General features: G+C 34.8%; 1 protein-coding gene across 1 annotated transcript; it reads left to right on the top strand.

The window, feature by feature from the left end:
- Window positions 1-36: 36 nt before the first annotated feature.
- On the top strand, window positions 37-5,432 carry LOC137836112 (ribulose bisphosphate carboxylase/oxygenase activase, chloroplastic). The gene is made up of 12 exons (XM_068644962.1): window positions 37-388; window positions 478-563; window positions 652-661; window positions 987-1,049; window positions 1,409-1,522; window positions 1,729-1,790; window positions 2,562-2,616; window positions 2,777-2,978; window positions 3,259-3,365; window positions 3,717-3,772; window positions 4,569-4,661; window positions 5,155-5,432. The coding sequence occupies exons 1-12, from the start codon at window positions 61-63 to the stop codon at window positions 5,260-5,262; spliced, it is 1,284 nt and encodes a 427-aa protein (XP_068501063.1). The 5' UTR covers window positions 37-60; the 3' UTR covers window positions 5,263-5,432.
- The last annotated feature ends 10,124 nt before the right edge of the window (window positions 5,433-15,556 follow it).

The raw sequence follows: 15,556 nt of genomic DNA, 5'->3' as shown, positions 1-15,556 counted from the left end.
TGGGATGTGGTATATAAGAAATGGAAATGCGATTGAGTGGCGGGGAATTGTCATATCGAGATGGCGAGGTGGTTATCACACTCACCACTGTGGCTTCCGATTCCAAATTCAAGTTCAAATTCAAATCCAAACACAAGGCTACTGCAATATCAGCATCATGCATACACAGCTCAATTGCGTGTTCGATGCAGTGATGAGGCTGAGGAGAAGGAGAAGAAGAAGAAGGAGAAGCGATTGTCAGAGCAGTCGTCGTGGGAAGCGAAGGACGCAGAGGGAAGAGACTATCTCTACAGACTTGGCAAAGAGGCTGATAACATGAACATCGCCGTCGGCCAGCGTGCCGGCGTCATCGATTCCCTTTTCGCCGGCAATTTTCTCGGCAAAGATTGTTAGTCTAATCTTATTATTACTCACTTTTTACGTTCAACGTTTTTTCGACAATCATTCCAAATACCGCATTTTCTTTCTCTTGTGCAGCGGACATTGTGTTCGATTATCGTCAAAAAGTGACGAGGTCCTTTCAATACCTTCAGGGCGATTATTACATCGCTCCTCTCTTCATGGTAATTTCTTACTATTTATTCCCCTTTCTCGCAATTCTTCCGGCCACGCTTTAACCTTTGTCACCTTCTCTTCTCTTCCTTTTTACAGGACAAAGTGGGTAAGTTATCTCCAAATGGACCCTTCTGAAGAAACTGTCATAATAACTCATTTTGGTGCAGTATGAGGGATTGGTTAAAAAAAGTTATTTATTATCAGAGAGTGTCACTCTGTCATACTCCTGCTTCCTTATCCTATTCACTTATTACTTATTTCGCGCACTTATCATACCTATTCGATTTTCCCGGCAATTTCTTTCAGAATCATATAGTTAATATGTGGTCCATCCATCTCTCCTTTCCTTATTATAATTCTGTGTTCAAATTTTAAAATGTTGCTTACGTTTTGTGCACATTACTGTAACTTATCTTTTTCTGTGAATGCAGTATGTCACATTGTCAAGAACTACCTAGCTCATCTACTCAACACTAAAGTTCCTTTAATTCTAGGTATAAATCAAACTGCAACTGAATGTTCCTGTAGTCTATCCAAAACCCAAAACAAAGTGAAACTAACTACTTGTTGTTAGGTTCCTGCTGTTACTATGTCTATTTAAAAACGATATTTGTCCCTGTAACGAATGTGATGATTGTGAGATTGATGGTCTCAGAAAACCTGTACCCTGCCCATTTTTAGTCCTATATTACTTCACACTTGTAATTTTAAATTTAATCTGGCTGAAAAAGTGAAACCTATGGCTAAGCGCACAAAGAAATCTTCAGGCTTCAATGTATAATCTATACATTTAATTAGAAATGTTTTGTGCGTTCTATTTTAAAATTTAATCTTTACTTTCAATTTCTTCCAGGTATTTGGGGAGGAAAAGGACAAGGGAAATCATTTCAAACAGAACTTATATTTCAGGCCATGGGAATTGAACCTGTAATTATGTCTGCTGGGGAACTAGAATCAGAGAGAGCTGGTAAGTTGATTGCTTTAATACTTAAAAAATAAATAATTTTACCAATTCATTGAAAAATGACAAAATAATGTCCATTTAACCGATGCAAATTAGTTCTTCCATCTAACACTCAAAAATTATATGTGGGATTATTTGGAAATTGTTTTTTTAATGTAATTTTTGTTTACATTAGTTCTTATCCCATCCTTCTAATTTTTCATTTACAGGAGAGCCAGGAAAATTGATTCGCGAACGTTATAGAACAGCATCTCAAGTGGTCCAGAACCAAGTTAGGAGTTTTAAAGTTTTCAGTATGTGTTGTTTTAAAGTTAATATGTTACTTTATGTGATTAATTACATGACTTTGGCTTTGGAAAATATGTTATTCTATGTTTTATGGAGGTTGTACATTGCAATTTTCTCTTCTTTTAAGGTATTATGAAAATGTTGCATTGAGTTATTATTTCTTTGATGAAGATACTAGAAAGATTTTTTTATTTTTTTTTATAAATGATAACCTAGAAAATGTTTAAAACTAAGCACTGATATTTCCAAATCAAACTTACCAGAGTTTAACCTCCCTGTGCTTTAGGCAGAAAAGAATGCTGGTGTATATGACCTCTTCTGAACAATGTAATGTGTGCTTCAGATTATTCTATTAGAGACTTATGATATTCATCACCTAAAGATTGTTGACTTCATATTCATCTGCTTGTAGTGTTTTTTCTTCCCGCCTTTTTTGCATTCTCCAAATTGCATTGGAACTTGAGCTTTTCATTGGATGCAAGAGTTAATTTTTATGGTAAAACAAACGGTAATAAACGTCTAATTCATATTTTCCATCAAAGGGATCTAATTTACAAGGGAAAGGTCAATCTTCTATGGTGCACAACCTTTAACATGAATATTTCTAAGTATAAAACACTAATTTAGCTCTAGCTTGAATAAGATTGTTCATATTACTGTTACCTCTAGCTTTAATACCTATGTTTTGAGTTGAGCAATGTTATTGCAATTGTTTAATCTTCTGAAATTGTGGAGTAGTGCTTTCCTGATACAGGGGAAAATGAGCTGTTTGATGGTCAATGATATTGATGCTGGACTTGGTAGATATGGTAAGCCAATATCCGATTTAGAATGGAGAAACATAAATACCATTTTTGGTATATACCCCCTTTTTTGCTCACTACACTGTGTATGTCTGTGCTGCATCTTCTAGTGTGGTTGGTATTTGATAAACTATTTACTGAATGTAATGTTGCTACTTTCATACAGGGAATACTCAAATGACGGTCAACAATCAAATTGTTGTTGGGACACTTATGAATCTGTCAGACAATCCTACAAGAGTAAGTGTTGGCCAAGACTGGCGAGATTCAGATATCACAAACAGAATTCCAATCATTGTAACAGGGAATGATTTGTCAACTATTTATGCTCCGCTGATTCGTGATGGAAGGATGGATAAGTTTTACTGGTAAACTGCAAGCCATCTTTCTAGGATTGTTATACTTAACATTTTGAGGAAGTTTTTGAAGGTGCATGTTTAAGTACATGGTTTTAGTTGAAGTTTTACATTAGTGTTGCAGGTGGAATGTTCATGATAGATGTTTTTTTGATAAGGCCATATTTTGGAATGATTACATCATATATATCACATTGTGTATGTTATGAGTTGTAAATATCTGTTTTGATGGAGGCAGGTAACCATTCCACTCTTCCTTAAAATTAAAATGTTGTCTGTAAATGTGGAACAGGCAACCTAACCTTGAAGATATCCTGAATATCGTTCACAGAATGTATGAGAAAGATGGTATCTCTAGGGATGAAGTTGAAGGGATTGTGAACACTTTCCCAAATCAAGGTAACTGATCCGCATCTTAGAGGTTTCTATCACTGCATTACATGTGGGTCCAGAAAAGTTTTAATTAGCAGTTATTTTGTTAAAGCGTGTGGTAACATGTTCTTTATTTCATAAATTAAGTAATATGAAAGAAAGTGTCACGGTTGCCTAATTATTTTTCTTGGATTGGTAGGATATGAGATTTTCATGCTTGTCCACATACAAGCCTATTTAATTCCATGCTTATTAGTTATTATCTGCGGCTGATTTTAAGTAACATACATTACCAATTTTTACAAAGGATAGAATTTTGATGGCATCATCTCTGGGATATCAGGGTTTGTTTATTTTCATTTATTTTGTTGTTGACAGCATTGGACTTTTATGGAGCTCTAAGGTCACGTACTTATGACAGATCTATTTTAAAGGTAAGTTTACATTTAGATCTTAGTTATTTCTATACAATTTACCTTTTCGACAAGGCAAAACTATAATTTTTATTTACCTTTATTATCGAAATACTTACAGTAGGTTTAGGTGCACCAATACAAAATATAAAAAAAGAGAACAAAAAAAGGATTCTCTGTTTATGTGACTCTTGAATGTGTTTGTTTTTTTTGGCACTACATAAATTATTCACCCATTTATCTGAGAGATTTTGTGAGGCGTTATGTTGCTTCATGGCAAACTCCCCATTAGCAAATAATTATTTACTTCAAATCCTATTGGAACTTGGGATGAACAATCTGTTGAAATTCTGTAAGGATCCAATTGCTAGAAATGAAACGCAACTTCCACATTGTTAGTGTGGAGTTTATAGGGCTTTAGGCTCTCAAACTACAATGCATAACTTTTTTGTTGTTCTCCCAAGGTTCAAGGATTGAACTCCTCACCATTTCGTCATAAAGCCTCTCACCAAATGTCACGTAAAGAGAACCAATCTAGAGGAGAACCCTTAGATCTTAATGTGTATGTTTTTATCACCTTACATCTTAATATTATTTATCTAAAGGAATATATTTCCACGCTACAGGAGAATGACTAATCTACAGTAAATAGAAATAAACAAATACCAATAATGCTGATGTTTCAAGTTTCAACAATGATAATTGACAAACGCCTTTATACACGAGATCACAGAGCTGGAATCCAAGTTCAGTATCCAAATTTAATTAATTTTTTCATGAAAGCTGGTTTATAATAACACTATGTGGTCCTTTTTAGTGGATTGATGATATTGGAGGTGTTGAAAATTTCGGAAGCAAAATTCTAAAAAAAAGAAAGGACCAAAGCCTTCCTGTATTTATTCCTCCAGAGGTAAATTTATCATCCTTTTTACCTATTTCTGCATTTATTTTGTATCCAGTTACGGTACAATAACTGACCGGATTGACTGTAGATCAGATTAGTTGTGACCAAATATTGCTCTAGAGCTCCTTTAGCAGTTGAAGATTATTGGAGTTTATGAAATGACGTACTGAATTCTCTATTATAGATAGATTCAAATTGACTTGACTATTCATTCTAGCATTAAATGAAATATTATTTTATTAAAAAAGTAGATAATTATTAGGAACAATAATTGATTTTATTATGCAAGCATATTCTCTGTTTGTAGTTTTCTACGTAGATATAAGATACTAAATGTAGTCTCTTTTTTTTTAATTGAGTTCTTCAAGAAATTCAAATGACCTGTTTGATTGTCTTGTCTTAGTTCTTTCCTTTCTTATTTTCCTACAAACATCTTCATTTGATTTATGTGAAAATATTTGTAATGAAGTTGACTCTGCTTTTGTATTTGGTTGGATAGCAAACGGTGGATGCTTTACTTGAATCGGGTTATTCTCTAGTCAAAGAACAACAGTTGATAATGGAAACTAAACTTTCAAAGGAATACATGAAGAACATAGATGACTAAAATGAAGAATGTTTCCGTTGTGCAAGTCCTTGTTTATTATGATTGGGCCAGTGCGGTCCACTTTCGAACAGTGTTTAGTTTTTTAATAACAATTGTAATTTTATGATGAATTTTAAGATAAGGAAATACATGAAATGTTCAAAGGTGATGTAATTATTCTTTTAACTTAACCTGCTGCAGCTTTATAGTATTCAAATCCAAGAATTAGTATAGGAAACAAACCACAAAAGACCACCAATAACCCTACCTACTCATCATTCATTAAAAGTCTTCAATGTTATCTGCACTACTTACAACTTTTCTTTTATATTCATTTTATTATAATATAAAAAATATATTAATAAAATATTAGTAATTAGTAAATAAATTATAAATATTATATATATATGGGTTACAAATTTACAGCATAATCAATTACGAGTGAATTTCTTCACATAATATTTTTGTTATTACAAAAAATTTAAACGGTTAAATCTGTCTGTTTTTTTGTATTTTTAATATTTTATTATCTTGTTTTTTTTTTTTTTTTTACTTTTCTCGTTCTTTTCTAATCTTCTCCGCTACTCCATCAAAAACACAGTAAAAGTCCTTTACGCAATTTCCCAATTTATCTAGAATGTTTTTAAGTGTCCTCATAAACTTGTCTGGAACTTAATGTTAATGATGTGATTAGTGTGAATGACGCAATGATGTTAACAGAAGCATCAAACTTTTTTGTGAGCTTTATGTCACATAACATAACCAAGCACTCCTATAATCACTTCCTGTTCCAACTTGCAGGTACTTGAGACATTTCAAGGCAATAATCATTTTTGTATCTGAAGCAGGGTTTCACCATGCCCAATATCATTAATTAAGTGCTTCATAGCTCAAGCAACATAGCATAAATCTTTGACCACTTCCTCGCCCACCTCAAAATCACAATATATGCAAATCTCTAAACTGCTCTTTCTGATTATTTTTTCAAAAGAAAAAAACTCTTTTGCTCCTTTTGGTCTTTTGTATGGATACTATCTAATGCATCTATTTAGTACTTTTGAATTTTATATTGCTATGTATGCCAAAGATTCTTGACTGTTTCTGCTTTGAAATCTAACTTTGGCACAGAATTGAATAGAATGGAGAAAAATGATCCAGACCAAACATAGTGCTCTTTGGCAACAAGAGCAGTTGTTGTACATAATAATTATGTACTATTGAAACAGAGGATGCCATTTTCTCTGTTTGTGGTGGTTATGAGAGTCTTGATCTCCAACACTTACCATGTAGAAAAGGTATATTTATTAAACAGAGTTTATGCTCCTCTCTTTTCTAAGACCATCCTTCCATGTTAAGTATTTTGTGCTGATGAAATGTGAAGGTTACATTTTATCTCAGAACAATCCAGATAGTCCACTCTTTATCGGAATCCAATGCTCAGTTATTTTGGAAAGTTGACAACTTTTTGGTGATGCTAACTTTGGGTTGGATAAAAAGCATCCAAAAGAATCACTAATTTTACCATCCTTTACAAGTTGCAAACACTAAAATTTCTTCCGTGGTTAGTGGTGTGAAGTGGAATGTAGGTATTACATTTCTAAAACAAGAAGGACAACCACTCATTTTTGCTCTTATCTTTTGTGATTGGCTTTGGCTAACGAGAGGAGAGAAAGAAGGGTGTGTGATAAAGAAGAATAAACGAATGTGAGATTTATATAACATGATTTTGGATTAAAGAAGGATGATGTGTGTTTGACTTAAGCACAAATTGATTGTGGGTGCCACAACACAACATCACAACATCTATGGCTCACCCAAAAAACAATATTTGAATTGGTTCCAACTTCCCATTTTCACCAGAATATTCGCCTTTTCCAGTCTTATCAATGTGGTTGAGTTCTTTTGTTCTATAATTTATCCACAGTGCCCTTATTCAGCATCACAATTATCTTAGTGCGCCAAACCATATGCATCTGCTGACCTAACTCAGACTTCATCCCAATTAATTTCCCATTACCACATCTCTCAATGTCCTCACCTGCAACAATTTATATGCCAATTATTCATACAATTTACTTTCATTAACTCTTTCTAGAGTACAAAGTTTACACCAAGAAAAAGTACACAAATAATACATCATACTGAATTCCTAATAAATAACACTTACTTTTAAAATTCATTTGAAAAAAGAGTGGAAAGTTGAGTTGAATAAGAAAAAAAAGAGACAACAGAAGTAAAATCAGTTGTAATGATAGAAGGTGAGAAGGGATGAAGAGATGGGTTAAAGAAGGCGTTTATGAAGCAAACAACATTAATCATCGTCATTTCACGAACACAGACACCATCATATGCGCTGCATGTTTTTTTATGAACTTTAGTCATTAAAAACAGAACAACCAACGCTATTCAACCTTCAATTTCAACCTCTCAACATACTATGTAGTGTGAATAAAATTGTTGACTTCTATTATGACTTTCGTAAAAATTTACATCAATTATAACATCTTGTTGGTCGGAAGTGTAAAATTTTCCTCAATATATCATATACCTATCATCATCATTTGTATGAAATTTGGTCAACTATCCTTAAATAGCATGACAGATATCATACCAGATATTATTCCAAATTACTTTTCCTACGATCAGTGCTAAAAATAAGGTATTACATGACAGCTTTGAGGCCTAATTAATAGCTAATAAGTTGGTGAATGGAGATTGCGGGTGCCCAACTTGCCAAGAAAGTAGCAAAATTGTGGCTTGCCTAATGCCTTTTGTAAAAATGCCTACAAGAGACATGTGCAGTTTCATTACGTTACGTTAGAGATCTTGCATCGACTACATATTAGAATATTTTATAGTATATAAGAGAGTGCAAATATCATCTTATAAGTCGGTTTTATCAGTTTTATGAAATTGAGTTAGATTTATAGTTCTCTTCTTAATAGATTATGTACTGGTAGGAGACTTCAGATCAAGCCGTCACCCAAACGATAGAGTCGACCACGTCGCACACGCGGACCGACATATAACGTTCAAGTCAAAGGTTGACCGGATTAGCAAGACTAATCCATAGTTAAGAGTGGCCTAACACGATCCTAAACGCAAACTAACTACCCTAATCTGGCCCAACAGCAAAGGCACATTGAGGTAATATAAATAGGCCGCATTTCAACGTGAAAGGTATGTCATTATCTACCGTACGTACTCTGACGACCGAGTGTCGATACCCCCACTGACTTGAGCGTTAGACTGCCTTCTGCAAGTACCCAGCCTGAGGAGTAGGACGATCGAGGAAAGGGAAGCACAGCCGGGAGGACGAGCGCATTGAGGAGCAATAGTTTTCTGGATCCCAAAAAACCAGTTCGAGAACAGATTACTTCCTTTGATGACGAACACACTTAGAATACACTTTGAGTCTTGTTCGTTTATGATAAGCAGAATTGATTGCAATGTGTAAAACAGGTTGATTGTGACAGAGCACAGTTGCATGGACTGATACCTGCATAATTCAAAGATTGGATAAAAGAGCAACCATTTTAGCTCACACGCTGAATCCTCCTTAGTAATAGACATAGAGAAAAAAATATAAAATTACTTGCAATCTTATAAAACCTTCATGGCAAAGTCGTGTTAAGAACCTAATGCTTTTATTACTGTACATATACAAAAACCCTTTACCCTATCCAAAAACTTCCATAATTTGCCTGTTAGTTTAGACCTGCCAATACACTTAAGGTATCTCTAATTATATACCCTAATCTCACATCTTTCACATTACGTATAGTTTTATTTGCTATTACTGATTTGTTATCAGCGGTAACAGAAGATTCGATAATATGACGTACTAACATCAATCAATATTCAACACATACCTACGTCTTCAAGCCAAAAGTGTAAGCTAACTTTAAGTAACACCACTTCCTAAATTATGTTTTTTTTTTCTCATATATATATAAAGAGGAAAAAAGTAGTTTATTTTAACACCTCCCTTTTTTGGTAGTGATACTTAATATGCAAGGTTGTATGTCACATCCAAGGTTGGTTTTTGTTACTCCTAGGAAGATGAGACCTATAAAACTATTGAAGTCTTCTTCTCCTTACTTCGGTCGGTCAGATTGCTGGGTGATGAACTGAGGTTCTTCTCGTCCTCCTATTTCTCCTTCGACACTTGGTTTCGAGTGAACATCGGATGGTGGGTACCTGCAAAGGCACTACGACGCTCAAGTCAGTAAAGCGGGTGGTCAGCTTTTCTGATAGGTGAATAGTAATAAATGACATCCCTTACTCCTTGGGATGCGTGTTATTTATATTATTCTAATGGGTCTACCTTGTTGGGCCCGTTTACCGAAGTGGATACCGCTTAGGATTGTATTACCTAATTTTTAATGATAGATTAACTTCACTCACCTTGGTTTGAGCATAAATGGTAATATGGGTTGGCCGTCGGCCAGGATTCCATGGTCTCGGTCGTCTCGACCAAGTCTCTAAGGTCTCGGCCAGGTTTTCGTGGTCTCAATTCGGTAGGCTGTCGGCCTCGGCCTTTCGGCCAAGTCTTAGGTCTCGACCAAGGTTCTCTGGTTTCGATCAGGTAGACCAAGTCTCGGGCAGCCAGGTGGGTCTCGGTCAGGGAGACGAGAGGTCTCGCCCATACCGGTACAGTTTCCTATATTAGTGTCATGTATTTAGGGTTTTGTTATATGTGACATTCATTTTGGGTCAATTAGTATAAGGATGGGAGGAGAAGAGTCATGGCTGAGTATGTGGGAAAAATGTCAAAAGACATTAATCTAAAATTGCAATAATGACTTTGAGTATAATATTTTAATTAAATTTATTTTATTTTTTATTTATATTCCTAAAAATTAAATTTTTATATTAATTTTTTTTATAATTTTTTATTTTATCATATCAATCAAATTATCTATAAATTTTATAGTGAAATATACTTATTTTTCTAATGTAATCAACCTCACCTTCATTCCACACACACTATATATAATAATATAATAAAATAAAGAATCTTAAACTTCTGGATCTATGTTCCCATTTCTGAAGTTTGAAGAAGGTGAGTTGGTGAATTTTGATGAGATAATAAAAAAAGATTTAAAACCGATATTTTGGTTACAGAGAGTAAAAATTGATTGAGAAGACCAAAAGTTTGTTGTGCCTGAAATAGAGCAATAACATATGTACCGTCATTCAACCAACCACCTTCTTATAATTGCTGCTCAACCAACCACCTTTCTTTTTCTTCTCCTTCACCACACTTCACCGACACCAACCTTTTTCTTCATTTCCCTCTACACTTAATTGAATCATTTATTCTTAAAATTATTTTCTGAATATTTTTATTTTTTATCCATATTTCAATAATTTTACTACCAGATAGTTGAAAAGATTGTTATTTCAATAATTATATTACTGGATAGTTGAAAAAGTTGATATCTTATAGTTAAAAAGGTTGTCATGACCCCAAAGAAAATCGAATAATTCACTAATCCAAACATAACCCGTAAAATCTCAATTAACTATAATTAAACAACTTATACGTAAAACATGACTAAGTTTTTTTTTTAACCCATGAACGGACCCATAATAATTGAGATTCACCCAAAAAGTATGAATATCAGAAAAAAACCAAATTCTTGAAGTAATTTTTCTCTTCCAACTTACATATATATGATACTCGAATCGTGAGAGTTTCTTTACAAGTCTCATACTCATTAAGTGAAAAAGTAGAACCAATAAAAAACTATCACACCTAAAAACCATAAAAATAGAAAACAGAAGATAGAAGTCTTCTAAGAGAAATCGATCTTGTAAAAACAATAAATCATTTTTATACAGTACAAAAAAAGTAAGAGACTTTAATATTTGTGTATGGATGTCTGAATAAAAAAAAGAAGAAAATGTGAAGTGAAATGTGAGTACGGGATAAACATTCGAAATGGTATGAATAATGAGGATGTTGTATTTTAAGAATGAAAGAGGACAACAGAATATGAATAACGTGTTTGTTCCTATTTTGGTACTCACAACTTCAAATATTCATGAATAAAACGACAAAGAGTGCCGCTTTTCTTGAATTACCTTTTTCTCAATTTCTAATCATTTAAGGGAAATCACTCAATTATTATCAATATTTTGCTTTCAAAAATTAAATAACTCACAAAACAAATGAAAGAACTACCATTCTTTACCCTTATTTATTCATTCACAAATTATTTTTTAATAATTATATAAATATATATTATATATATTCAGTCGTCATCAACAAAACATAAGAATGTAAATAGTGAGTCACGTGGTGGAATGTAATTTTTAATTATAAAAACGTGTTTAATTATTAGTATATTATTAGGCAGTGACAGTGTGGTGAGTTAAATAAGCATAGCGGGAAATGATTATATGCAATCTGAAGCAACGGCAATAAATAAATACAACAGGGTATCTATCTGTACACATGAATTTTCGACTTTTTCTATTAATTGTGAATGATGAAAAATAGTAAATAAATAAGATTATTTAATTTGAAATTGGATGAGGTTTTAGTATTTTGAAAAGAAAAATAAAAAATGAGATGAGGTGGATGGTAGTGTTAATAATGGAAGGGTGATGAATAGCAGTAGTGGGTGGTGCGTGAATAAATAAAAGAAAAGAAAAAGAGTGAAAGGAGAATAATTAAAGATCACGTGTCGGTGGTGTGCGAGTTTTATAAGACAGAGAGAAACGAGGAATGGTGAAGGTTTTGGTTTTGGTTTGGTTTGGTTTGAAGATGAAATGATATGCTAACAGTAGAAAGAGAAGAAAGAAGAATAGTAGCGGTGGTGCCACTGGTGCAGAGGACAAAGAGAACAAAGAAGAAGAAGAAGAAGAATAAGAAGAATAAGAAGAAACAGCAGTTCATGGATGTCTGGCGCAACATCATCTTCCCTGTCAGGCGTGTCTGGCTTGCTCTCTCTGCTCGCCTCAAGGCTCGCAAAAACGGTTCGTTCATCGTCCAAAACCTCTTTTTTTTTTCTTTTCTTTTCTTTTCTTTTCCCTCACATCATCATATAGACTCAATCGATGCTACTTTTTCATAAACCAAATGGATCTTCCCAGTCATCCTTAGTCATCATCAAGCATGATAAAGTTGGATATCTGATATCTGATATTAGATGGTCTAAATAATCCGATAGTGGATGATTTAATAAGTAAAAAAACAATCATTAGGATAGGTTTAAAATGACTTTGCAAATATATTAAGAAGTGGACTCGAAATGAGTTTGTGAAAGTATTAAGAAGTGAATTTTAAGTTTAACTCAACTTTGAATAATATTACTATAACGAGTGACCTAATAAGTTCACGAAATAAAAAATCATTAGGATAGAAACGAACAATCAAATGACTCTCAGATAAAGATAAGTTCGAAATGACTCTAAGATAAGTTCGAAAGGACTCTACGATTATATTAATTAAAAAGTAAATTTTAAATCTAGCTCAAACTCATAAAACTTACCTCTAAAATAAATTTTGTATACATTTATGAATTTATAGTTTGTATACATTTATATACTATGTTTTAATTTCTATTTCTAGTCGATAGTGCACGCATCTCATATTTTCTTTTTTATCATGTGTTGTTCTAACATGAATCTGTTATCTGGTGCAGGAGCAGGACTGCTGAAGCTTCAGGATGATGTACAGACTTGTGGATATGAAGATGTACAAGTGATGTGGGAAATGCTACAAAGAACCGAAAGCGATGTTGTAGAAAACCACCATAAGCGTAAGCAATTGCCGTTCTGGAGGATCTTTGTATGGTCCAACCACAGTGAAGTTTCATCAGAATCTGCAAATCACACTTGAAACCAGACACGGGTTTTCAGTTTACAAATAAAACCTCCACCGATGTATTGCAGTATGCATCTGGCAAGCCACCGTTCTTTTTATCTCCCCATTGCCAGCACGGCGGAGGCATGGTTCTTGGCCGCTAAAACCAAGTACATGTCACTGTCATAACAAAATCATTTGAGGTTTCTCTTTTACAACCCAAACTGTACTGCGTATGACAATAGTATGTAAATATGCCAGTAGTTTCTCAAAAGTCACACCCGGGTTTCTCTAACCGCAAACCAAGTAAATTTCACTTGTCAATGACTATAACATTAACTGTGTTCACTGTTAGTAACAAGCAGCAGAGTGTTTAATTTTCATGCGATCATAAGATTATTATCTCAAATTTTGTCTGTATGCCTACAAGTGAGACAGAAATCCTGAGTCAAACTTACACATACATTGTTCCTCCAATTATATACGGTTTTAATCTATTCTAAAAGATTTTATTTTATCACACAGATGTCCTTTTACCCCTGCAGTCTGATGAAAATATGCTAGCCCACATACTATTTAGGCTACAATGAAGATCAATATCATCATCTTCACTTTAGATTGATTGGTTTTAACTACTAACCGTCCTAAAGTATAGTCTTTGGTTGAATGATTCATGAGAATGTCAAAACTAAATTACTTCTTGAATACAACTCCTATGCTTAAAAGTAAACAAGTTGAATAACATGTAACTGAGAAAACTTATTCTTGAAGGTCATGTTATCCTAAGAAATGCTCGCACTTGAGGAGAAATGTATACTACTGCTATAGAGACTTGGGTACATTTAAGATGATGAGACTTGGGTATGACAAGCTACATTGAAATGGACAACTTGGTTATGATAAGCTAGTCTATACATGAGTTCTTTCAAAACTTCAAATCATATGAAAGTGGCACTTTTAAATGTGTATTCAATAGAAAAGGGCATGCCTGAATAGACAGTTTATGAAAAAAAGTTGAAAAAACATTTAATTAAGAAGGTCCGTAAGTTACTTTTCTAAGCTTTATTATACAAACTCTTGTCTCAAAATGCTCCCAAGATTTTAATTTTCGCATTGCAATGATAGGCATCTTTGTGTAAGGAGATTTAACATGGACAAACTTTCAGTTCATCTTTGTTATAACATCCCTGGAAAGGAGGGACAGAATGACCTCAGTGATTTTTTGATGCAGTATGAATTATGAAAAACGTAGTTTAAAACTGAAATTGTTGTATCAAACAGGAGGCTAATTAACATTAACACGAGACACTCTGACACTCTTGGTAAAACGAAGGCTATTAGTTTAATCCACTCACCCAAAGTGTTGTACCAAAAACATGTTAAAAGATAAAAAAACCAGAGGTGGTGATGTAAAGAATTGCAGGGTGTGGAGAAGGTTTGGGAGTTTTAAAACGGTAAAAGTTAAAGAAGAGAAGAGTAGAAGAAGGAAGTATGAAGGAATGAAAGTATTATTCTGCAATGCATGCGAATTATATGGTAAAGAAACATTACAAGAATAATAGTATGAAGGTAAAGAAAGGAATGAATTAATTGTCCTAGTCTATATCTACTGCTGGAACGCTCATACTATTCATCCATGAATACTCATATTCATAGTTAAGAAATAGTGAAGAGGAGAAAGCAAGAAAAAATAGCAAAAGACCAATGCACGCCAAACGGGACCACCCCTGAATTTGAACCACCATCGGCACCGGAACCCCCATCATCGGGAGACAAACCACCGGAACTCGGAGAACCAGAACTCCCATCACCTGGAATCGCAGAACCAGAACCTCCACCACCTGGACTTGGAGAACCGGAGCTCCCATCACCTGGACTTGCAGAACCAGAACCTCCACCACCTGGACTGGGAGAACCAGAACCTCCACCACCTGGAATCACAGAACCAGAACCGCCACCACCTGGACTCGGAGAACCAGAACTCCCATCACCTGGACTCGCAGAACCAGAACCCCCAGGTCCTGGTGCCATTACTGGCACTGCGACTGGCACTGACACTGGCACTGTCACAGGTGTTACTACCGGAATCGTTGTAGTTTCCGGCGTCGGTGAGACTACTGGTGCCGTGGGGTTAATCGGAATGACGGGAGAGACTGCCGGCGCCGGGGGGTCGACCAGAACCGGAGTGATTATTGGGACGGGTGCTACGACCGGGACAGGGGAGATGACCGGAACCGGTGAGATTACAGGGACGGGTGTTAGGACCGGGACGGGGGTGTTGACCGGAACGGGGGAGATTACAGGGACGGGTGATGGAATATCGGCGGGAATTGGTGTTAGCAGAGGAGTAGGTGTTGGAACAAAGGATATTACTGGGACGGGTGATTTTACTGGAACAGGGGACATGACAGGAATTGGAGTGAATATTGGTACCGGTGATATCACCGGCACCGGTGACTTCACTGGGATTAGAGCCTCCGGAATGGTGATCCTCATGAG

Source organism: Phaseolus vulgaris, chromosome 5 (genome assembly GCF_000499845.2).
Source record: "Phaseolus vulgaris cultivar G19833 chromosome 5, P. vulgaris v2.0, whole genome shotgun sequence".
Classification (NCBI taxonomy): Eukaryota; Viridiplantae; Streptophyta; class Magnoliopsida; order Fabales; family Fabaceae; genus Phaseolus; species Phaseolus vulgaris.
This window is presented reverse-complemented; position numbering and strand designations above follow the sequence as displayed.